General features: G+C 40.4%; 1 protein-coding gene across 2 annotated transcripts in view; it reads right to left on the reverse strand.

The window, feature by feature from the left end:
* The window catches only part of zswim5 (zinc finger, SWIM-type containing 5), a 237,969-nt gene that overhangs the window by 22,537 nt on the left and 189,400 nt on the right, over nt 1–26,032 (reverse strand). For both annotated transcript variants that reach the window (XM_059984110.1, XM_059984109.1), the window contains 4 exons: nt 17,150–17,329; nt 4,312–4,488; nt 4,065–4,211; nt 1,356–1,493 (listed from right to left, as the gene is read on the reverse strand). In XM_059984110.1, the coding sequence (XP_059840093.1) occupies nt 1,356–1,493; nt 4,065–4,211; nt 4,312–4,488; nt 17,150–17,329 (642 nt within the window). The remainder of the gene's footprint in view (nt 1–1,355; nt 1,494–4,064; nt 4,212–4,311; nt 4,489–17,149; nt 17,330–26,032) is intronic.

The following is a 26,032-nucleotide window of genomic DNA, read 5'->3' on the forward strand; positions in this document are numbered from 1 at the left end:
AGGATTGAGAGTAACAAAGGTCAGGATGGAGAGTAACAAAGGTCAGAATGGAGAGTAACAAAGGTCAGGATTGAGAGTAACAAAGGTCAGGATTGAGAGTAACAAAGGTCAGGATGGAGAGTAACAAAGGTCAGGATTGAGAGTAACAAAGGTCAGGATGGAGAGTAACAAAGGTCAGAATGGAGAGTAACAAAGGTCAGGATGGAGAGTAACAAAGGTCAGGATTGAAAGTAACAAAGGTCAGGATTGAGAGTAACAAAGGTCAGGATGGAGAGTAACAAAGGTCAGAATGGAGAGAAACAAAAGTCAGGATTGAGAATAACAAAGGTCAGGATTGAGAGTAACAAAGGTCAGAATGGAGAGTAACAAAGGTCAGAATGGAGAGTAACAAAGGTCAGGATTGAGAGTAACAAAGGTCAGGATGGAGAGTAACAAAGGTCAGGATTGAGAGTAACAAAGGTCAGGATTGAGAGTAACAAAGGTCAGGATGGAGAGTAACAAAGGTCAGGATTGAGAGTAACAAAGGTCAGGATTGAGAGTAACAAAGGTCAGGATTAAGAGGCAGCAGCTCTTCTAGAATTGCACAATCTCCCCTAGTTAGGAAGCGTTCAGTCATGCTCCACATTTGTACCTCACAGATGGTGAAAAGGCCTTTGGGGCTCAGACAGTGAACTACTCAGCATAGAAACCCCAGCCTCTGAGCTGCTTTTAGCTGTGGTATTTATGTTGCTGATCAGGTTTTTAATGATACTGAGTGGAAGGGATGCGGTTAAATATTAAGGGTATGTGATTAGACTCTCCCTTATTGTAAATGTCATTGCCAAAGCATAAATTTTATCTGCTATGTAATATCCCACGTCTGCAAGTTGCCTAGATCTTACTGCAGGATGATATGGGCTGCTTCATTTTCCAATGAAGTGCAAATAGAACTGAACAACAGAATTGAATATCACATTTTCCACAACAATCTGCTTCCCCACATGTTAGTAATGCATTACAACCAAAAGCATGTTTTGATGGGGTTGCTTCAATAATTAAAACATTTAATTAACTAAATTGAAATTCCCAACTGCCATGGCTGGAACTGGATTTCTGGATGGCAGAATGCACACTGACTGTGGATATATTTGGGACCATCTTAATATTTGATTCTAATCAAAAGCAAATGGGATTCAAAAAAGCAAGGCATCCAATATCAGAATTGCAGAACTGGTGTTAGTCAACCATCTGTCTACAAAAGCAAAGCTTCTGCATAAGTACTCCCTCTGGTGGTTATATGGAGAAGCTGGTGGGGAACCAACTGGGGCAAACAGGCTGGAGAAATGAGAGGACCCCCCCCCCCCCCCCTTACTTACCTGCTGTGTCTATACAACTTTCATCCTCCAGTCGGCATGCTTCAGTCAATGTGATGAAGAGACACCCAATCGGGTCCAGAGGATGGCCCACCCACCCTTCCAAATTTGTAATTGTAGTTACTCCTCTGTGTAATAATTCTGAAAACAGACAATTCAATATCAATGAATAATACATTCTGAACCATTATGATTATCATAGCACTTGGCCAGAAAGAAAACTCACCAGGGTAGAACTCTTGTCAGGCCTACCTGAATATTTTAAATATACTATTGGTAGATGTAGGGTCTTTCCATGATAAAGATTCAAATAACCCACATTACTTCTTTCAATTATATAGAGGTGATTGTTTTTTTTTGCTTTGTGCAGGAACTGGTTGTTTCATTTACAAAGGAAAATGCAAATAGCATTGAACATTATGCAATTATGGACCTTGTGATAGAAAGCATGTCATTGATGAGCAGCTGACAATGGTTGCACCCAGGACATTGAGTCAGGGAACTGCTGCACTGATGTCCTGGGGCTGGGATGATTGATCACCGACAGCCACAACTATGTCCATTAAATAAGGTATGAAGTGTTTGTCTTTTGATACCCGCTCACTGATTTTATAAGGTCATCGTGATGTCAAATGCTACCTTGTTATCTGGGGCAGTCAAGTCTCACTGCACCTCTGGAATTCATATTTGGTCCCTGCATGCATGAGGCTGGGCTAAGGTCAGGAACTGAGGGGTAAGGGCAAAACCCAAACTGAGCAACTGGGAGACCGTTACTGGGAACAGTGGCGCTGTTCAGTGTGTGTACACTTGTGGGCTGTCCCCACACATCCTTGGATGTGCTGGTTGTTAACGCAACCAGCATATGCATTGAGGTACACGTGATGAAAAAAATGAATCTGAAACGATCCATGACTCCTTGAATCACTTTGCTAAGGATTGACAGTGGACTGACTGGACAGGAATTAGCCAAAAGGGATTGCCCTGCATTTCTTTTGTGAACAGAAACTACCTGGGCGACTTTTCACATAGTTGGTTAAGGACCAGCATTGTAACCACTGCAACAGTTTGGCCAGAAGCACTGCGGTTTCTGGAGCATAGGTCTCCAATACGACAGCTGGGCCTTCACTGCTGAGTTTTCTCAGCCACTTCTTGATATTATGTGAGGCAATTCAAACACGCAGCTGTTACTTCATTGTAATCCTGAAGCAAGAGATGAGAGAAGAATTTGTTCTCCACTGTTTGCAAGCACAGGTGTCCTGATGAAGGGTTTGGCCCAAAACGTTGACTGGTTATTCCTCTCCATTGATACTGCCTGATCTGCTAAACTCCTCCAACATTTACACCGGATTTCCAGCATCTGCAGAATTTCTTGTGTTGATGATTGCTGTGCTGTGAAGCTGGCTTGCATAGGATAGCAGGAGGACTAACGGCGTTAGAACAATAAAGTGGCTAAAGAAAATCAGTGAGAATTTTGAAATGCATTCCCTTTGGTGAGGAGGGATGGTGTTTATCGCTGCTTCATCTTCACAAGCAGCAAACACCTGAGGTGGTCACAGTCAGTGACAGGTTACCGTCAACATGGTGATGCAGTAGCTGGAGTTGCTTGGGCACAACTCCAGTAGCACAGCAGGTTCAATCCTGGCCTTCGGTGCTGTTTCCCTGTTCTCCATATGAATGTATGGGGTTCTCCGGTGCTCCAGTTTCATCCTGCGTCCCAAAGGCATGTAGATTGGCTGGCTAACTGGATGCCGTACATTGGCTCCAACATCTGTGAGTAGCTGGAGAATTAAAATTGACAGGCAACTGAAAGAGAATGGTTTACAGGGAAGCTGCGGAGAATTGGGAAGGAGTTCTCTGACAGGTAGTATAGATTTGATGGCCTAAACAAGATCCTTCCATTATTATTTATAAAGATAGAAATAACAGTTGTATACAAAATACACATTAAATGGTAGTGAATATTGAGATATTTGTGAACATTTAAATGTTGCAGGATATGTGATTAAACCAGTCTCAACAGGAGCCTCAGGTCCCACACCACCAGGTTCAGCAACAGTTATTTCCCCTGAACCGTTCGGCCCCTGAACTAGAGAGGATAACTTCAATCACCCAGCACTGAACTTATTCCACAATCAATGGACTCACTTTCAATGACTTTACAACTTGTGTTCTCAATATCAATTGTTTGTTTGTTCAATTATTTTTCTCTTCTTGTATTTTCATGGTTTGTTGCCTCCTGCACATTGATTGCTTGCCCCTCTTTGTTGGGTGTGGCTTTTCATTGATTCTTTTGTGTTTCTTTGTACTTACTGTGAATGCCCACAAGAAAATGAATCTCTGGGTGAGATATATGTACTTTGATAATAAATTTATTTTGAACTTTGAACACGGGTAACTTCCAGTTATGGACTTTCCACAAACTCAACCCTGAATACCAACATAAGGCAGTAACCAAAAGAGAACATCCTGCCAACTCTCAGGTCAACGTGCATTGATGGAGAGCACAGAGCATCTAAAGTGTTAAAAGCAACACTTCATTGAAATGGCTGTAAATCTTAAATTGGCCTGTTTTCTCCATGGATGCTGTACGACTAGCACCTTGCTAATTTAACTCGCATTTATTTCCAGCTTTGTTCTATCTGCACTTTGACCCACCTTTATGTTATTTATGTTTGAAGACGACTGTGTTACTACATCATTTACAGAACTCACCTTTTTTCTGATGTTTATAGATCTCCAGCTGCCGTTGCTGTTGTAGACGGAGTGTGTTGATGATTGCAACAGCTAATCGCAGAGCTTCTTTGGGATAACCATGTGAACGGAGGGCATCGACCCTAGCACAGGCAGTGGGAACATGTTCTACAAGTAGTAAAATAATTTAAGGAAGTAATGACACATTAGAATTAAACGATTTTGCTTTTGACTGGAGTATAGAAACACTTATAAAAGTAAGTTTTACCTAACCACAGAGGTTGCCCATGAGAGTTGAAAAGGAGGCTCTCACCCTCTCTCTGGTAAGAGGGTGATGAATAAAAGTCACTGCTAATGATACGCTGAAGGTGACTATCCTGCCAGTGTAGATCACAAGCCTCCATTGCACGTGTGAAAACTGTCCGTCTCGGTCTTGCTAAAGAATCTGTCAAGAGAAAGAGGGAAAAGAAAGTTACTAAGAGCAGTTTATGAGAAGTGTAGTCTGAAACAACAGGATCAGCTGTACAGTAATTTGTACATTGCTGGTTGGCAGAATCTCAAACTGGTTCCAAGTCCCTCATTTCACTCAATATTATCTCCTGCATGTAACTACAAGGGTTTGTAAAACGGTTGAAATGTTAGCCCACCATGACAATAATGGCAAACCAGTCATTCACTGGCTTTTTTAGTTTGACAGAACAATAAAGCAGAAGGTTTCATACAATGTGAGCAAGTTTAGCCTCAGATAGAAACTAATGTTCACACAAAAGCTCTTAAACTGTTTTATATTTCAAATAATTTTGATTCAGGTATTTCTACACTAACACAACACAGACTGCCATCTCCCTAAATATTTATCATTGATTAAACAATATACATGTCCATCTGAAATTAATATTAAAATGCTTGTTTCTGAACATCTTGGGAATGGGAATAGATTGATAAAAACTCAAAAATGACAAACCTTACCCCAGCATTCCCATTTCTGAATTTAACTACCAGCAGCTCTGTTTTGCATTTAAGCACTATACGGTAGTCAGCTTTGCAGAGTATAGAAAAGCTGGCAGCTGACAGGCAGTGGGAACCGGCAAGTGACTAGCATTGCTTAAGGCTAGGAAAAACAGAAGTTCTCCCCTGGCCATTTTCCCACTCAGTATCCATTAGATGTTCTCTCTCCATCTAAACTCACTACTCTCATGAATGCAACTCTAGTTCTGCCAACCAGTGAACCCCAACGATTACACACACCCCAAGCACAATCATTTCCCCTTCTTTGTGATCAGATGCCCCTAATTAAATCATGTTCAATTCAGCACAGCAAATGAAATTCCACAATTTCTGCAGAACCTTGTCTATTAATTTTTACGTACACCATATGTACATCCATAGCTCTTCAATCCCTCAATCTCTCCAAACCCCACTCATCTATCTTTACTTGGTCCCTCTTCCAGCCTGTGCTCTACCTCCACCTGCCCATTCTGCTCTCCACTTCAAAGCTTTCTTACTTTCTAATGAAGGGTCTTGGACTGAAACGTTGACTGTTTATTCCTCTCCATAGATGCTGCCTGACCTGCTGAGCTCCTCCAGCACATCGTGCACGCTGCTCTAGATTTCCAGCATCTTGCCTTTATGCTTTCCTACGTTCTGCAGTGCTCTGAGCTGTAGCATGGTACTGGAGGCCTTCCTCTCCGACATTCAGCCAGTTTCCTGACCCGTCTGACCGCCAGTCAGCAAGTGGGGAAAAAAAAAAGTTAGGTCCTGTCATTAATTTCAAATCTTTGCTCCTCTCCTTGTATATCGTTGAGATTCTGGACTCAGTAAAGTTAACTCAAAGAAAAACAAACTGAGAAGGGAGAAGCTAAGTTAATGTTAGGTCAATGACATGAACTCATGAAGACTGACCTGAAATGTTAATCCTGTGTTAGAATATGAGGGTGGTGGCTGAGGATAAACAGTTATTGTTGCTACTTCTGTTTTCTCTCCAGCCAAACTTGGCAAGTGGAGAATTGGTTCATTTATCATTCCTTCACAGTTATGCAATCTGCCAGCACTCACTATTTAGACTCACACAGAGAGTCTGGCCACCTGAGTATTCATCAACTGATTCCATGCATGATTTAAGTAAAAACGGAAAACAAAATTGCTGTAGAGTCAAGGGGACTGGATGTCATTATTGATTAGCCCTGTGTTCTTTCATCATTGGGATCTGATTCAAATCTGTGTTCGACTCATCGTCTGGAAACCCTTTATTTTCTCTCTCCAGCTGTAGGGTCTAACGTGAACTAAGATTAACTATTTTTTTCCTTTTTTTTAGGCACATACAGGTGAATAACATCCTGGCTTGGCAATTTAATTCAGATAGGCCACAAGAAAAATTGATGCAGGAAATGAAAAATCTCTCAAAACTTTGTAAAATTATCCATGTCTATATGAAATATTAGATTAGATAGAAGGAGAAAGAGATGCACACAGACAGATGTCTCTCTTGCAAACTGCCCAGTCAAATAATCAGGAAGGCTACTTGTCACAAACCAGAACAAATTCTGCTCTACAATTGACAATAAGGGCACATATTGCTCCACGGTTTCTCGCTATTTCCTTTTTTCACTACACAGTAAATGCAGAATAAAAGCCCAGCATCTGACTTCTGCTCACTTCAAGAGCACCAGAATGATTGATTATCAGCTCAACACATGGACATACAATCCTAAACCCTAAACAATAGCAGCTCACATTGTACGTTAAAGGTATGCATGAGATAAGTTTGGAACAGCAGACAAATATTTACCATATTTAGAAAGCAGCCATGCTTTAGGGCAATTAAAGACAGGAATGCGTATTGGAAATACAAACATCAATCATATTAACATGAGCACAGAAGCTTGTGTGCCAAATGAGTCAATTGTAAATGTTGTTAAGTAAAAAGCATCATATACTGAAAGCACTGCAATACTGTTGTGGGAAACTGCGGAGCTGGATGCAACAAGTTAGATCCATGCAGGTTATATGATAGTGAATTTCAAAGAGACTGGTTTACTCAACAGGGAAGCATTTTAGCTGGTAGGTACTTATTCCATTCCCTCCAATACTTAATTTTTTCCATAACCATTTCCAAAACTGATAAGTTTTAAGCAACAGATTTTATCAGTGACAAATGGGACTCAATTACTTCTGACTGAATGAATATCTGTTCCCATTTAAAATTAGTTTAGCATATTACAATATTGTTCCTGTGGATAGAGAACCTGTATTTCAAAATTTTAACTCAGGGGGTTGTTAACAAATGTTCTTTAAAAGGAATGGTAATTTCTGGTATGGAAACATGAAAGGAAAAATCATTTCAGCATTGCACACAAAGTAATGATTCTGTCTATTTATACACACTAAAGATTTACGATACAAAATTTGCTGTGGCAGATTTTAACTTGGCTAGTAGGTACTTAAAGCAGAAAGAAATTTCTCTCCCAATTAGAATAGAACATGCATCTCGTTGATCAAACTTCCCATAATTCTTCAATGGGAGGAGAGGATGAAGCGCCAACTCCACATATTCATATTTCTCATTCATCCATTCCAAAGAGTGGTACCTTGTGGTGATTTCCATTTCACCCTTGTGCACATGATGGATGTTAATCCTAGACTGATAAGAGATTATTAAACTACAACTTTAACTCTGTTCTTCTGGCTGCTGTACTGTACTCAAATGAAATTGTGTCACTTCTAAGGTGGGCTTTGCAATCAAGGAAAGAATGCCCTTGCCAGGAAGTACAACTTTTAATTAGTTGGATGTTATAAGCAAGCTTTATTCATGATAATACTCAAAATAGTTAACTTCTCCTTCAAATTACAAAGTAATCACAGAAACAGATGGATAATTAATTTATTCTTCAGCCTTAGTCATTTTTGTACCTCTGCACTGGAATTTATCAAATTAATTCTAAACATAGTTAGCTGTACCATTTTTCCCATTGGTTTAATATCTGCATTTGCAGTGGTAAGTGTTGTTGAAAGTAATGAGATTAAAACTTTCTGGCTAGCAACACCAATATTGACAACAATGAATTTACATAACAAGTTTAGTAAAATGTATCTCACAGGAACTAAATCAAACAAAACTTGTCACCTAGTCAAAAAGCCAGATAATAATACTATTTTAGTGGACAGAAAAGAGATGGAGGGAGATATGAGGGCAAATATTGTGGAAGGCACAAAACCAAAAGTAGTTGAAAATGAAATTCAAGATAAAACAGACAAAATGCTGGAAATGGTCAGCAGGTTGTGGCACACCTTGGGAAGGGAAACAGTTAATATTTCAGGTTGAAGACCCTTCCTGAGGCTTGGGAAGAAGGGAAAAGAGAATGCAGTGTGGCAGGATATCTCTAATAGCGTAAAACAAGGGTGAATGGGGTAAAAGCTGTAAAACAAAATTCAAAACTTCAAAGTACACTTATTATTGAAGTATGTGTACGTTATACAACCTTGAGATTCGTCTCCTCACGGGCACCCACAAAGCAAAGGACCCCCCAAAAAAAGCATTTAAAAAAACTGTCAAACACTCAATGTGCAGAGAGAAAGAGAAAAAAAAAATCACGCAAACCCTAAAAGCAAGCAAATAGTATTCAGAAGGAAAGTGAGTCCACGTACACAAAGCCCAGAGCAGGCCACAGTTCAGTCTCAGCCCAGCGCAGAGGCGAGTAAATGTCGCGGAGCCCTCAGACATGACGCCCAGAGCGGCCAAAACAGGCCTTCGATCATCAAAGGGCTGAGCAGTGAGCAGAACTGGCCTGATCCTTGCCTCTGTTCACCCTCCCTTTCAATCCATCTGGCCCAGCAGTTAGATTATCCAAACATCAGGTCATTTCTTGCTCTGAGACATGGGTCCCTATTGCATTGTTATGATCTGTGCCCAGACCCTGCTGCCACATTTTGCCTCCAGCTCACCTCACACCTGAACGCTTATGACCCTCAACTTAGCCTTGCCACTCCACTGTTTGCGGTGATCGTTTACCATAAATTTTGCCAGAAAACGTGTAATTAATGAAGTATTTAGTTGTATTCTTTGTTTTGTTCGCTGCTGGGCTTCACCAGAACATGGGCTAATGGGAGTGGTCAGTGAGTCGGAGCACACACAAAGGCAGAGAGACAAAGAATGTGAAATGTAGAGCAGGAAGACATGCCCGTTGCGTGCTCTCCATTGCTAGAGAGAAAGAAGAAAACAATACTTTCTTCCCCAACCACCTTCCTGACCTTCCTTCCAGTTTACTCAGCTTCCGTTCTCTCCTTCTCAGCTCAGGACTTCAGCATCAACTCTGCTTCTCTTCCCACGCAGCCCGAGCTGCTGAGAATTTCTAGTGCTCTCTTTGATTGAGGAGAGCTGCGAGTTAAAAATATAGTCATCAATAGTAAAATGATTTAATTTAGGAATGATAAAGAACCTAGATTTAAGGGGATTAAATTGCCAGGGATCTGGGGGCTAGAATAGATTACAAATCATCGGGAAATAATGCAGAGCAGAAGCAGACTGTGTTTATAATGGCACAGACGTGTGGTTTTAAAATCTTCCGGGACTAAGGCTGTGAACACTCTGGTTCAATTTCAGTTAGCTGCCAAGGACAGGGATGCGCCAAGGGAATGGAGCTCATGGCAGTTACTGAGAAGAACGCATCAATCTACTCATTTCTCACCTGAAGGGAATTTCAGTTCTTCCAGCACTCCAACAATTTAAAGACTGCAGACCAGTCAAGGACAGCATGGCAGTGTAGCGATTAGCGCAATTGCTTTATCGCGGCAATGATCACCAATCAGGATTTGATTCCCACAGCTGACTGTAAGGAGTTTGTACATTCTCCCTGTGACTGGGTGGGTTTCCTCCGGGTGCCCTGTATGCCACACTCCAAAGACGTATGGTTACGGTTAGTGTGTTGTGGGCTGGAAGCATAGCAACACTTGTACGTTGCCCAGCACAATCCTCCCTGATTTGATTCGACGCAAAGGATGCATTCCACTTTCGATGTCTCAATGCATGTGTGAGAAATAAAGCTAATCCTTTTCTTTTTTAAAGGGAGATTTTGAGGCAGAGTTGGCACCTTGCAGCCTGCAAAGATTCAAAGTGAGTTTTCCACAAAATATGGTAAGGAACTTGGCTGTACCATCTTAATGGACTTTTAGAGGGAACAGAGGTGGAGAAGTACCCATAGGCTTCATGGATGTTGGGGTGAAGTATCAGCCGGGTGGTAGTAGGGTGCCGTCGATTCCAGGGGATGATGGGTTTGTGCCTCTGCTGGACCGTGTCCTCTCCAGGGTGCAAGCCTGGGTGGGAAGATTTGAAGAACCGGCTGTTGCCCTTGCAGCGGGTTCCCCCTCTCTATGTCACTGATGTAGTCCAAGGGAAGGGTAAGCACCGATACAGCTTGGCACCAGAGTCGTCGCAGAGGATGCCAGAGTGAAGTTGTAGACAACATTGAACTGCCTTAGGGACCCTGACTGTGGATTTCCTCCTCAGCGTTTACTCCTGAAGCCTTTCCTATGGGTGGGAATGGCCGCAAGGCAGTGGACATATAAAATTGGAGTTTTCCTACTTGGGTGGTAGTGGTTAATTTATAGGACAGGGAGACAACACAGAGGAGAAAACTACTCACAATATTAGTTAACAAGGAGGCCATGATGAGAAGTTGTTTTGACTGTGAATAGAGTTATAGCAGCAAGTGTTCTCAGACCACAGGAAAGACATCAAATGTCTCTCTTGAATATGTTCAGCGATTGAACTTTCACTGCCATTCTGGGTATATAATTCCAAAAATTCACTGCACCCCACTTGGTGGGGTAAAAAGAAATCTCCTCTGTGTCCTCACCGTTTGGCCTCCTTTTTGGAGACTGTATTCTGATCTGTGTTCAAGCACACCCCAGCCGAGGGAAACATCATCAATACATCTTGCCATTTAAGCCTCGAAAGAATTCTGCATTTGCCAATGATTTTGGATCCATTCATCCAAAAAAGAGGAAAACAACAGGCTGGTTCGTGACCCTAAGTAGAAGGCAAAGGTGGTGGAAACGGGTGAGAGGTATTAACAACAATCTTCAGCAATAAGGAAGCCCCAAGAATTAGACCATCCAGCCCCCTGTTTCTGTTGCTTTTTTCTTTCTTTAGTCCACTGAATCAAAGCCATTCAAGGGTCAGTATGTGGTGTATCACACTGGTTTATGTGGCCAATGTGCTTTGTCTATGGATCTGGTGGTGCAGGATCGAACCAGCTGTCTGCCATATTCATTCAAGCATCAATGGAGCAGAGATGAAACCAGAGTGAGCAGCCTGAATGAGAGTAACTGTTCTAAGGAGAACTTAAGGACAAAGGCAGACAACAGTATAACTGGCATATCAGTTGCTAGATGTGTTGAGACAAAGCGAAACAAGAGATGGTATAGGGCATGGATAAACTAGATTATCAAGATGAGATAAGTTATGTATTCTCATGTTAACGTTTGGTGCTGGAATCCATCCACAAAAGATTACCCTGCATATTTAATCGGAGACCAGTTTTGACAGATTAGCACATACTAATAGTGGGGTCAAGGGATATGGGGAAAGGGCAGGAACGGGGTACTGATTGTGTATGATCAGCCATGATCACAGTGAATGGTGGTGCTGGCTAGAAGGGCCAAATGGCCTACTCCTGCACCTACTGTCTATTGTCTATTGCTGACTGACAGATAATATGAGAACAGATGGATTAATCTAACAGACCTTACTTCTTTCCCTCTGTTTACTGGATATTCTTTGCAATATCTTTTAGAAACAAAGGGGTACCAGAACATCAGATAAATTAATCAGATATCTTAATTTTTGATTTGCTGAAGGTATTATCTTATCAGCCACATATTAGTATCAAGTGGAATTCCTGCAAGAGTTTTAATCTTTACTGGGTGTACTGTGCCTCTCTCAAACAGAACCTCTTTGAAAAGTACAATTCTGTAGTTCATTTATGATTTTCCATAAATCCCAAAATTAGAATTCACACTTTCACAGCATGAACTCTTAAAAGAAATTCATGGTGCATCTTAGAAGCATTCGTAACTATGATGGAATACCTCCTACAGCCTACGTTAGCACATATAATATTCATTAAACGATCAGTATAATTCCTTGGTTTTGTGTAATTAATTCAAAAGAACATTCAAGTTCAATAATTTTTATTGTACACTGCATTTCCCATGCTGTGGTAAACCAGTATTTATGTATATGAATACTAAACTGAAAGCAACAGATAATGCCAGTCCCTTGTGTCAGCTAGAAATTGAAACTGGTGAACACGACAGCTTTTTCAAAAATAGATAACATCGTTAATAAATCTACTTAAAACACACCCTAAATTAGCTCTTTATATCATCAATCTGCTAGTGCAGTGACTGTAGTCCTGATGCATTAAAGATTGAGAATTCAAATCCCAGGCAGATTGTAAATTATTAATTAAATAGATCTGTTAATATAAGGATAATAGATAAAATTATCACAGAAATTATTTGACTGTCCTAGAAATCTAACCAGCTCATTAATATCTTTCAAGGAAGAGAACTTAACATAGCTCGCCTATAACGTGACTTCACCCTGCCGCTGCAGCCTCCCACCCTCCCATCTGTATTGGTGGCACAGTACAGCACCGTTGATCAGAAGTTCAGGGTTCAATTCCCACTGCTGCTTGTAAGGAATTTGTACACTCACCCTGTGGGTTTCCTCCTGGTGTTCTGGTTTCCACCCATATTCCAAAGACATATGGGCTAGGGTTGGTAGGTTGTAAGCATGCTCTGTTAGTGTCTCTAGACAGCCTCAGACTTTGTTGACTGTTGAAGCAACTGCTGCATTTCGTCATGTTTCGATGTACACATGACAAATAAATCTGATCTGTTAGCTTTTTTAATCACCAACTATCGGAAGTATTCTGTTTTAGGGGTGTTTACCACATGGAAGGGCATCTAATGCAACCTCCTGCACATCCGAGACATGGGGAATAACTTTGCCTGGTCCATACCCAAGAAAGAGACACATCTCCTTCAAAAAAAAAACTGAAGAAAATAATCATAAAATATTTTACATTAATTAGTTAGTCTTTAAATTGACCAAAAAGTTGTGGGAATGAAATTTATGAGTATATCTGTGTGTTGAGGTGAAGATGGTCAACAGAAAGTTACTCCTATAAGATCAATAGCAGCTCCCACTACTCTTCATGTATGCTGATGCCAGTATTCTACAATTGCAGCAAAGTAACTTACTGCTTTTGAGCTATAAAATAAGCAGTGAGCATCATCTTGAAAGACACTCTCCTAAAGGAGGAAGACAGTGTGGACAGTATTTCAATATTTCAATAGCAGAACACGTTTTCATGGTTAGCAGCCACTTATGTTCATCAACTTGATTCTGTTTGACGTCACAATCCCATTAATTTCTCCTGTAGCCAATATTCCCCTCATTCCAGAAAAGCTCAGTCATTTACCCAACAGGGGCATCTTACAGTGGCAAATAAAGTACAACCGCACTTGGTCAGGATATAAGCAGAAGCTGGAAGACCTGGGGAATTGACACAGGGCCGCAGGGAGGTTGAGCAAATTCCACCCACATGGCAGCAGAGGTCAGGATTAACCTCAAACAGTGGGGCTGTGAGGGAGCAGCTCTGCAGCCAAATATATTTAAAAGCATCTCCCACGAAGCTGAAGATTTCCGTGGGCAGCTGGGATGAAGTGATAGTGGAGGCAGAAATTGTTAACATGTTTAGAAAACACATTGATCAATTGAGAGCTGAAAGCTAAAACTGGTCTGGATAAAGAGCTAGAGAGTAGGATCTGCCTCAATATTAGCCTTTTTTATCCTCCTCTCCTATCAGATTCCTTCGTTTTCAGCCCTTTACTTTTTCCACCTATCACCTCCCAGCTTCTTACCTCATCCTCTTTGCCCAGTACCCCTACCTGCAACTCACCTGGCTTCATCTATCACCTAGCTTGCATTCCTTCCCCTCCCCCCAATTTCTTATTCTGGCTTCTTCCCCCTTCCTTCGACACTTGATTTAGGCTCTCGGCCCAAAACATCGGCTGTTTATGCCTCTCCATAGATGCTGAGGTCCTCCAGCATTCTGTGTGTGTTAACCTTTTTAGCACTGATTTTGTGTGTCTTTTTTTTGGTGACACAGGCATGATTGAACTTCTGATATGCCAATTTCCAAGGGTCTATACACCAATGCAATGGAATTGGAATTAGAATTAAAATGCAATTAGAATTAAATTTGGGCAGGATAAACAGAATACACCTTACTGGAACATATCCAGAGATAGGTAGCATAGTGGTTAGCTCAACACTCTACAGTACCGGCGACCCAGGGTTCATTTCCCGCTGCTGCACTGTCTCCTCGTGACCACAGGGGTTTCCTCTGGGTCCCATAGTCCAAAGGTGTACCAGTTGATAGGTTAATTGGTCATTGTAAATCGTCCCATGATTGGGCTAGGAGTAATATTGGGGGATTGCTGGGTACAGCTGAAAGGGCTGGTAGGGCCGATTCCGCAATGTATCTCAATAAAGATAGAAACCTATGCTTAGAATCTGGAATCATCTAAGTTCATGGAAAGAATGACTTGTTTCAAACCAGTGGAAATATCAACCTTCACAAGAATCTATTTTAGTAATAATACACAAGATGGTATTTTCACACGGACCCTTGAAAAACACAGTGCAAAGAACTTGCTACGACTTCTTGGAACAATTTTCCCTGACAAAGTCTATTTCCTGCCAGATGTAAATTAGTTAAGTGAAAATTTCCTCATGCTCATAGCAGAAATATCAATGAGTTTCAAGCAGTCCATGGATGACCTCACCCCTGTGTAGCCATGATTTGTGTATAATTTAACACTGCTAGTAATATCCTTCCCATGTCTTGCATCTCCTAAAACTGGGCTGATATTGCTGATGGATTCTGTTCCCACCTTCTTCTATATTTCAAGATTATTGATTCATCTAACAGTCATTGATTTACATATTGATAAATCTACTGTGATTAAATTTTAGGACATGAATACCTTTGCATTATGCTTCATCTAACAAGAAGTTATTTTAAACACACTCATTAAACTTTGATCTCTAATTTTTGGGGTAACATCGCAAGAGTAAAATGAGATAGTTTCGTACCTCTGGAATAAAACCATAAAATATAGGAACAGAATGAGGCTATTCTGCTGATCAAGTCTGCTCTGCTATACAATCATGCCTGATTTTTAAAAACTGAACCCCATTCTCCCTGTAACCTGTAACCCTTTTACCAGTCAGGAACCTATCAATCTCTCTGTCTTAAATACAGCCAATGACTTGGCCTCCACTGCTCTCCATGGCAACCAGTTCCATAGATTAATAAACTATTTAAAGTAAAAGATGTGTAAATTAATTCAGGCCACATTACCACGTTACATATAGCATATAACCAATTACAGAATAATCTATTTGAAAATTAACTTATTTATTTAATTATAGCCGCATGATAATTTAGATTAAAGATGTAGACCACAAAGCAGGCAACATCTTCTCTGATTAGTTAACTCCACTGATGCTTTCGGCACGGACTAGAAGGGCCGAGATGGCCTGTTTCCATGTTGTAATTGTTACATGGTTTATAGTCTTGCAACTTTATACTACTTATAATCATTGCATCTCTTCCTGGCGAGTCCACATTCTCAGCATCAGCATGTGTGGTTCTACCACCTGATTTCTCAGCTACCCTGAGTCTGGTGGTATTAACATTTGAATGTTAGGATCAGACCAGGACGGAAGCATTGGATGGAATGCTCTGATTCTGTGCTGTAAAATTCTATGTAATTCAACTATGTTCCTAATCACTGCTGAAATTCTTTTGGATCTCATCTCTTTTTCCACCACTTGTCAGCAGCTGAGCTCTTTATGTGGCTCATTTACTGTTAAGATGTTCAGTTTACATATTTTCCACTGAACTGTCACTTAAATTTTCACCAGCAATAATTTACAATGACAAAACAAGGGACAGTTCACTTGGCTCAACTTTAAAATATGCAGTTTGCATATATTTATCATAAAATATTTAGTATATACACAGATGACAATTCCCTCTTTATTTTTATTGAAGAAAATTGAGATTCTTCTCTCATGATCTCAATATTTCCTCCAATGCAAATAATGTCTAACTGAGAATAGATAAAGTAGGGAAAATACAAAGATAACAGGCTAATTGAAAGATGATAATAATCAAAATTCATCGTAGCTGTTAAAAAAATTCTAAAGGTCACTCAGAATTTCCCCTTGAGCTTTATTGATTATATTTGTTAGTGAAAGTGTATTCAAATTTTTCACCTTGAGGATTTTATGAAAACATAACAGACAGTGCACAAATACTACTTCAACAGTAAATTAATTTTTCTGTGAATTTGCCACCATCTCCCCCTAGCCATTATTTCAGTGTAGAGATATTTTAAAGGACATGCAACATAAATCAGAGATGTAACTGGGGATTTTTTTTATATAACATCTCATTTCCTCTGACTGAGGTAACCAATTTTCTGAAATAGTAATGAGTTACATTTTTCTATTGGTAAGACATAAAATGTGAATAAGGTTACAAGGCTGTTAAAATTGGGAGTAACTTCTTGAGCTATTCCCAACAGTGTATGTGTTGATATCTAATTTCTGCATTAAAATCCAAACCGAATACCCAATATGATAACAAGAACTCCAAATCTAACTATCATATATTCCTTGCTCTACACAAGCCCTAGGGACCTGCTCCCTAAAAGATCTCTGAAATAAATAAACCCATCAAATGAAAATGTCTTAGAAACCAAAGCAAGGCAAAGTCTAGGAAGAGCTCTAAACAGCGATGTGTAGAACAGATATTTAAATTTTAATCCAGAGTTAAGTACAAAGTTGCAGTTTTCCATCCTATGTTACCTAGGTCCTGTTCCACTAACAGTCTTATAGTTGCTTCCAGGCATCCACTGTCATATTTAATGTGAATTGACTTTCTCTTGAGAAATAAATTCATTGCTTCGAAAAGTTCAAACAAACCTTTTCCTAACATCTGTAGGTCCCTTTATAATATAGCACTTACCTGGATTCTGATTGGAGCTCTGGGGAAGGGCATTGGTGATGTTGGGTAACTCGTTGCCATAGTTTCCATCTTCAAGAGGACAGACATCCATGTCACTCCACTTCTTCAGCTGTCGGAGCCAGGAGATTTTCTCATCTGGCTTGCAGTGAGGATTCAATACAATGCATACCCACAGTGCACCTGAAATGGAAGGAGACAACTCCCCAGTGATGAGGCATTTCTATCATTTCTGTGTCAAATTACATAGACTGTAACCTAGGAATTAGACAAATTGTGGAATGAATCCAATCAGCAGAGAGAAGAAAAAGTAGCATGAAATATCAAATATTAGAATTGAAATGTGCACTACAATGTACACATTCTCGCACAACAGACCACTTCTGCACTTTTAAAAGGTTATTTTTTTCCATTACCCATACCTGTTCAGTATTTTTGGGCTAATCAATGGCTATATTGCAATACTTTGTTTTACAGACTTTCACCTGGAAAACACATTTTAATTTCCTCTGAAGAAAAGGCCGCTAAGTTTTGACCATCAATGTTTTAATAATCATTTTGTCAGAGGGAGATACAATGTGGAAACCAAGTCCCCAGCATTAATCAAACAGCTATACAGTGCCTATAAAAAGCATCCCCCCAGGAAGTTTTCAAATTTTATTGTTTTATGACATTGAATCACAGTGGACTTAATTTGCCTTTTCTTGACACTGATCAACTGAAAAAGACTCTTCCGTGTCAAAGTGAAAACAAATCTCTACAGTGATCTAAATTAATTACAAATGTGATGGCCTCTGTTGGTCTGAGTTGATCATGGATATTGCATCCTAGTTGTCTAGATACTCAAGCCTAGGCAGTACAATATGGAGAGCACGCTGTTGCCCGCCCACTCCATGCATCTGATGAAGCCAGAGGAATGGCAGAGACAGTTTGATACCAGAAGTGTCACAGGAGTTGCCAGTCAGCATTGTACTTAATGTAGGACTGCCTTAGGGACTCCAACTTTGGATTTTTGCCTCGGGGTTTACTCCTAAAGCCTTTCCCATGAGTGAGTACAGCTCCAAGGCAGCAGAGGTTTGAGATCAGAGACTTCATTCTCCCAGGTGAGCTGCCAACCACGGATGACAAGCCCCATCTGCCAGAAGTGAACCAGTATCCCACATTTACCCCTTCGCCTATCAGTAGAAATGGTTCAACCGGGCCTAGTAGCTAAGCCTTATGTGAAGGCCAGGAGCCAGACTTGGTTGTCAGAGGCTATTTGAGGTGCATGCCTTTGGAAGCATAAAACAGATAGTGGGAACTTGTCTCCATTACTATCCCTGGATACAAATATAAAACACAAGATAATTGTTTGCATAAGTATTCACCCCCTTCAAGTCAGTATTAAGTGGATGCAACTACAATTACAGTCTATGTGGATAAGTCTCTATCAGCTTTGCATATCTGGACACTGCATTTTTCCACATCTTTGCACATCTGGACACTGCATTTTTTCCACATTCTTTTTTTTTACAAAACTGTTCAAGCTCTGTCAGATTGCATGGGGATCGTGAGTGAAGAACCCTTTTCAAGTCCAGCTACAAATTCTCAATTGGATTGAGGTCAGACCATAGAACTTTCTTCCAGCTGATATCAGAATCTCCCACATGCCTTCCAGCTGAGATCTCATTTGAGATTTTGCAACAGTAGCTTTCTCTTTGCCACTCTCCCATAAAGCTGCAACTGGTTAAGCACCCGGGCAACAGTTGTTGTATGCACAGTTTCTCCCATCTCAGTCAGTGAAGCTTGTAACTCTTCCAGACTTGTCATAGGTCTCTTGATGGCCTCTCTCACTAATCCCCTTCTTGCAAGGTCACTTCGTTTTTGAGGACAACCTGCTCTAGGCTGATTTACAGCTGTGCCATATTCTTTCCATCTCTTGATGATTGACTTAACTGTACTCCAAGGGATATGCAGTGTCTTGGAAGGTTTTTTGTATCCATCTCCTTACTCATGCTTTTCAATAACCTTTCACAGAATTGCTTGGAGTGTTCTTTTATTTTTAAGGTGTAGTTTTTGCCGGGATACTCATTCACCAGTAGTTGGACCTTCCAGATACAGGTGTATTTTCACTACAATCAATTAAAACACCTTGACTTCACACAGTGATCTCAATTTAACTAATTGTGTGACTTCTAAAACCAAATGGCTGCACCAGTGATGATTTAGTGTGTCATATACTTATGCAATCAATTATTTTGTGTTTTATATTTGTAATTAATTTGGTTCACTTTGTAGGGATCTGTTTTCACTTTGACATGAATAGTCTTTTTCTGTTGATCAGTGTCAAAAAAGCCAATTTAAATTCACTGTGACTCAATGTTGTAAAACAATAAAACAGGAAAACTTCCAAAGGGGGTGAATACTTTTTATAGGCACTGTATATAGCTAGGGTGCCACAGACATTTGCACAGTACGGTATTTGTCAACGTGGAGCAGAGAGCGAGTTTGTAAATGTGGCACAAAGAAAGGATGTTGGGAATGGTGAGGGTGGAACAGGGGTGTGGGACATGTGGGAGAAGAGTGCCAGCAGAGGGAGTGGCACAGGTGCAGACACCAGGCAAAGTCATTTGATTCCAACCAATTGATTTTTTGATCATCACATAATATCTCTCTGGTGCTTCCCATTCCCTCCTCCTTTTCCCAACTGTGATTCCCCTCTCCCTGCTCCCTTACCGCTATAGATATGTGCAAAGTACTGTATGCTTACACCAATTCTAGCCTAGCCTATTTTATTCCTCCTCATATCCTCTCTTGCGCTTATCCATGTCTTATGGTAGCTCAATGACAACCTGGTCTTCAAGAGAAAATTCTTAAAACTTTTCTGAATAGTCTGGAAATTTCCTTACTGGTTCATAAACAAAATTTGAAAATAGCATTGGAAATATATAGTAGAGTACATATTTTTAGAGCAAAGAACTAACCACTGTAGGAACTCAGCAAGTCAATCAGCATCTGTGGTGGTAAATTCAGATTGGGACTCTGAAATAGGACTGAGAGTGGAGAGAGAAGAGAGCCAGAAAGAAATCTGGGGAGGTGTCAAGTTCAGGCCAAGAATCCCAGAGTCTCAGACCTCGGAGGCTTAAGAGTGACCATAAACAGAAAATTAAATTCTGGTTTTACATCAAATGCTTTGCAATGTAGGCAAAAGAATTTAAAATAAAAGCTTTATTACATACCAGACACTTACCCCATTGCTAAATTTGCTATGAGAGCTGCACAATAGTGTATTACAATGCTGTAGGTCAAAGACATTTTGGATCTCCTAAGTATTGAAGGTAGGCTATCTATAAGTAATAATGGAAAAGGCACACATGATAAATTAGAATAATAATTGATTTATCTTAGAATAATTAAGTCAACCCTTCACTGCGCCACACATGCTTATCTGCTAATAACCACATGTGGTGCAGAATATACTGCAGGATTTAATGCACCAGGAGCTGGGGGTGCTTGTACTGCTGTAATCCACTCTACATGACAGGTTGTGTTTGCAGAGATTCTCTGAGAGGAAAGAATATAATGTGTAAGTACACCAAAAATATGGAAAGCTATTATTCATTGTACTGCATATGTAACAATACAGTTAAACAGGGTGCATTACTTGGAGTGCAGTGAATTTATTAGACTCTCAAGCAATAGTATACACTCCATAAAAATGCATTTTATTTGCAAATTGTAAAGATACAGAGGTGTGCAAAAGTTTGGGCACCCCTGGTCAAAATTACTGTTACTGTGAATAGCTAAGCGAGTAAAAGATGACCTGATTTCCAAAAGGCACTAAGTTAAAGATGACACATTTCTTTAATATTTTAAGCAAGATTTTTTTTTTATTTCCATCTTTTATAGTTGCAAAATAACAAAAAAGGAAAAAGGCCCAAAGCAAAAGTTTGGGCCCTTGTATGTTCAGTACTTGACCCCCTTTGGCAAGTATCACAGTTTGTAAATGCTTTCTGTAGCCAGCTAAGAGTCTTTCAGTTCTCGTTTGGGGGGGATTTTTGCCCATTCTTCCTTGCAAATGGCTTCTAGTTCTCTGAGATTCTTGAGCTGTCTTGCATACACTGCTCTTTTAAGGTCTATCCACAGATTTTCTATGATGTTTAGGTCGGGGGACTGTGAGGGTCATGCCAAAACCTTCAGCTTGTGCCTCTTGAGGTAGTCCATTGTGGATTGAGGTGTGTTTAGGGTCATTATCCAGTTGTAGAAGCCATCCTCTTTTCATCTTCAGCTTTTTTTTTTACAAACGGTGTGATGTTTGCTTCCAGAATTTGCTGGTATTTAATTGAATTCATTCTTCCCTCTAACAGTGAAATGTTCCCCATACCAATGGCTGCAACACAAGCCCAAAGCATGATCAATCCACCCCCATGCTTAACAGTTGGAGAGGTGTTCTTTTCATGAAATTCTGCACCCATTTTTCTCCAAACATACCTTCGCTCATTGCGGCCAAAAAGTTCTATTTTAACTTCATCAGTCCACAGGACATGTTTCCAAAATGCATCAGGCTTGTTGAGATGTTCCTTTGCAAATTTCTGATGCTGAATTTTGTGGTGAGGATGCAAGAAAGGGTTTCTTCTGATGACTCTTCCATGAAGGTCATATTTGTGCTGGTGTCGCTGCACAGTAGAACAGTGCACCACCACTCCAGAGTCTGCTAAATCTTCCTGAAGCTCTTCTGCAGTCAAATGGGCATTTTGATTTGCCTTTCTAGCAATCCTATGAGCAGTTGTCTCAGAAAGTTTTCTTGGTCTTCCATACTTCAATTTGACCTCCACTGTTCATTAACTTCCATTTCTTAATTACATTACAAACTGAGGAAATGGCTACCTGAAAATGCTTTGCTATCTTCTTATAGCCTTCTCTTGCTTTGTGGGCATCATTTATTTTAATTTTCAGAGTGCTAGGCAGCTGCTTAGAGGAGCCCATGGCTGCTGATTGTTAGGACAAGGTTTGAGGAGTCAGGGTATTTATAAAGCTTTGAAACTTCTATCACCTGCCTTTCCTTGTGATGACTGTGAACAAGCCACAGCCCTAACAAGCTAATTAAGGTCTGAGACCTTGGTAAAAGTTATCTGAGAGCTCAAATCTCTTGGGGTGCCCAAACTTTTGCGTGGTGCTCCTTTCCTTTTTTTTTCACTATAAGAATTGTACAAAACAAAAATAATACACTAATCTTGCTTAAAATGTTGAAAGGAATGTTTCATCACTTTATGACTTTTGGAGATCAGTTCATCTTCTACTCACTTAACTATTCACAGTAACAGAAAATTTGACCGGGGCGCCCAAACCTTTGCATGCCACTGTATAAAGTTAAAAATGAATATGCTTCAGTAAAGATTTGTAAGCTTGAGACGCGTTGACAAAGGAGTTAGAATTCAAGTTTTGAATCCACATGACATTTAAGCACACAGAATCCTATTGCCATGTTGGTCGTGAGACTGCTTAATGCAACTCTTAATTTCCATATGCCACCCTGAAAATAAAAGCACCTCATTTTCACCTGGGCATCCTGGATCACAACTGGGTGAACCTTATAGTGCACTATCTGCACTGGCTGAAAAAATCACCACGTCCAGTTATTTTTAGCTTGCACTATAGCAAATGTGAATTTTACCAAAATGGGCCGGACAATGTAAGCCCACGTAGAAAATGTTTTAATTCTCAATATAAAAACTATATCAAAGAGAAAGTCAAACAGATACTGTAATGTGTCAAAAGATAGCTGTTAAGTAATGAGAATTTCAACCCTGTTAACTCATTCTGTGATCTGAAATTCGTGTTCACTTATTACTGTCTCACTGGACTGTGAAAGAAATTTATCACAATGTATTTCACTGGAACCAGTTATAATCTTCAAGATTACAACCAGGCAACTCCTAACCTTATCAATTGTAGTTTAAAAGCTCATCTTCTCAAGTCTTTCTTTATAACTGGAACCCTCAATCCTGGCGAGACACCTTTTACTGGCTTTATATCATTCTAGTTTTGTGTAGAGAATACACCAATGGAGGCCAAAATAAATTATGTACAAATTTAAGTACACTGCTGCACTCAGTGTCTTAGGACACAAGCTCAAGGATTCCAAGTTATCAATTTTGTGGCCACATTTACCTGTGTTGTCACTTCCCTTCGCAAAAACACACTGCTGGGAGAACTCAGTGGTCACCATGATAAGTCTTGATGCAGCATCTCGGCTTGAGACCAGAGCTTTCCATTTCTCAGTAATGATGCTCCCTGACCTATTGAGTTCCTCAAGCATCTCGTGTGCTGGTCTAGATTCCAGCATCTTCAATCTCCCGTGTCTCTTCAACTGCACTGTACTTCCTCTGTGGTTGTAATACTTTATGCATTTAGTTATTGCTTCATCTTGTACTATCTCAGAGCACTGCCGTAATGAACCGAAATGTATGAATGGTATGCAAGACAAGCTTTTCCTACACTCGTTAAGTACAGCAACAATAATCCAAATCAATTTACCAATTTCTAAAACATGCATACAAAACCTCTCCACTAAGAAGGCATACAGTGTATTGGCCTTCATTAATCGTGGAATTGAATTTAAGAGCCGAGAGGTAATGTTGCAACTATTTAGGACCCTGGTTAGACCCCACTTGGGGTACTGTGCTCAGTTCTGGTCACCTCACTACAGGAAAAATGTGGAAGCCATAGAAAGGGTGCAGAGGAAATTTACAAGGGTGTTGCCTGGATTGGGGAGCATGCCTTGTGAGAACAGGTTGAGTGAACTTGGTCTTTTCTCCTTGGAATGATGGATGATGAGAGGTGACCTGATAGAGGTGTATAAGATGATGAGAGGCATTGATCATGTGGATAGTTAGAGGCTTTTTCCCAGGGCTGAATTGGTTGTCACAAGAGAACACAGGATTAAGGTGCTGGGGAGCAGGTACAGAGGAGATGTCAGAGGTAAGTTTTTTACTCAGAAAGTGGTGAGTGCGTGGAATGGGCTGCTGGCAACGGTGGTGGAGGCGGATATGATAGGGTCTATTAAGAGACTTTTGGATAGGTACATGGAGCTTAGAAAAATAGAGGGCTATTGGTAAGCCTAGTAATTTCTAAGGTTAGGATATGTTTGGCACAACTTTGTGGGCCGAAGGGCCTGTATTGTGCTATAGGTTTTCTATATTTCTATACATTCTCGTTCTCTCTTCCTGGATTTTTACAAATTGCTTTGATCAGTTACAGTTTCTTTCAGAAATTGGTACTAAACTTATTAGAGTTACTTGATGCAGAACTTGGTGCAAAAAGAAGCATAGAATCTAAGAACTGAAATGAGGCTGGAACCTTGCTAGGCCAGGACTCAGATGACAATTCTGGCTGCCAGGAAAAATACAATTGCTTAGAGAAAGAACATAAAGGGTGAATCAGGATGTTACTAGAATGAGGAAACATGGTAATGGTGAGGACTGTTCTTCCCGTAAGACTGTTATGAGATGACCTTTTCAGAAAGATGTGAAACAGTTGCAGAGAAGACAGAGAAAGATTATTCCTTTTGGATAGTCATCACTGATCACGGATTTAGAGGGGGGCGGGATGCAGGGAATTTTTCCCCCATTGAGAATTGTCAGGGTCTGTAAGTCTACATCAACGGATGGTGAAATATTTATCCAAACGTAATTCGGAATGGGTGCATATTGAAAGATGAGAAAGAGGACTTCATGTGGTACTAAACAGGGATTCCTGCTTCAAAAAGCCAGAACTAGCACGCATAGCTGGGTCACTTCCTTCTGTATTCTGCTTCAGTAACTAATCCACATTTACTTAATCAGTTAATAACTACCTCCAGAATTATGCACCTCAGAAAAAGAGGTACTCCCAAAGGTGACTTGATGGAGGTGTTCAAGGTCATGAGAGCCATAGATCGAGTGAATAGCCAGAGACTTTCTCCCAGGGCAGAAAGGGTTAATACCAGGGGCATAATTTCAAGGATTTAGGAGGAAAGTACAAGAGGTATGTTAGAGGTAAGTTCTTTACACAGAGACTAGTAAACACATGGAATGCCCTGGCACAGGTGGCCGTAGAGGCAGATAATTTAGGGGCATTTAAGAAATGCTTGGATGGGCACCTGAATGATAGAAAATGGAAGGCACTGCATGAGTGCAGGGTCAGATTGATCTTAGAATATATTAAAAGGTCAGCACCACATTGTGGGTCAAAGAGAATGTAGTATGCTGTCGAGTGTTCTATGTTCAAGTATTCCTTCAGTCACATCCTTACAGGCACTCTCTTTGTCTTTTGTAATGGCTGAAGGATCTGTATAATCTCGGGCTCCATGGATACACAAGCATATGTTTCTATTATCAGCTTATCACCTTTCCCACTGACTTTGTTCATCTCTATTCTAATCACATGTAAATACTAAATAAAAGAAAACACAACATGTTTGTAGCTGACCCGAGCTCAGATTTGCACACAGAAATAGTAAGTCATAGAGAAGTTTAGCACAGAAACTGGCCCTTTGTGCCATCTGGACCATCCTAAACCATTTACACTGCCTACTCCCATTGACCTATACCAGGACCATGGCCCTCCTTGCCCCTACTATCCATGTACCTATCCAACCTTCTCTTAAGTGTTGAAATTGAGCTCACATGCACCACTTGTGCTGGCAGCTGACTCAACACTCTCACAAAGTTTCACTTCATGTTCCCCTTAAACCTCCCACCTTTCACTCTTAACCCATGACCTCTGGTTGTAGTCCCACCCAACCTCAGGGGACAAAGCCTGCCTATATTTACCCTAGCTATACCCCTCATAATTTTATAAACCTTTATCCAATCTCCTCTCAATTTTCTATGTTTTAAAGAACATAGTCCTAACCTATTCAATCTT

Source organism: Hypanus sabinus, chromosome 11, assembly GCF_030144855.1.
Source record: "Hypanus sabinus isolate sHypSab1 chromosome 11, sHypSab1.hap1, whole genome shotgun sequence".
Lineage (NCBI taxonomy): Eukaryota > Metazoa > Chordata > Chondrichthyes > Myliobatiformes > Dasyatidae > Hypanus > Hypanus sabinus.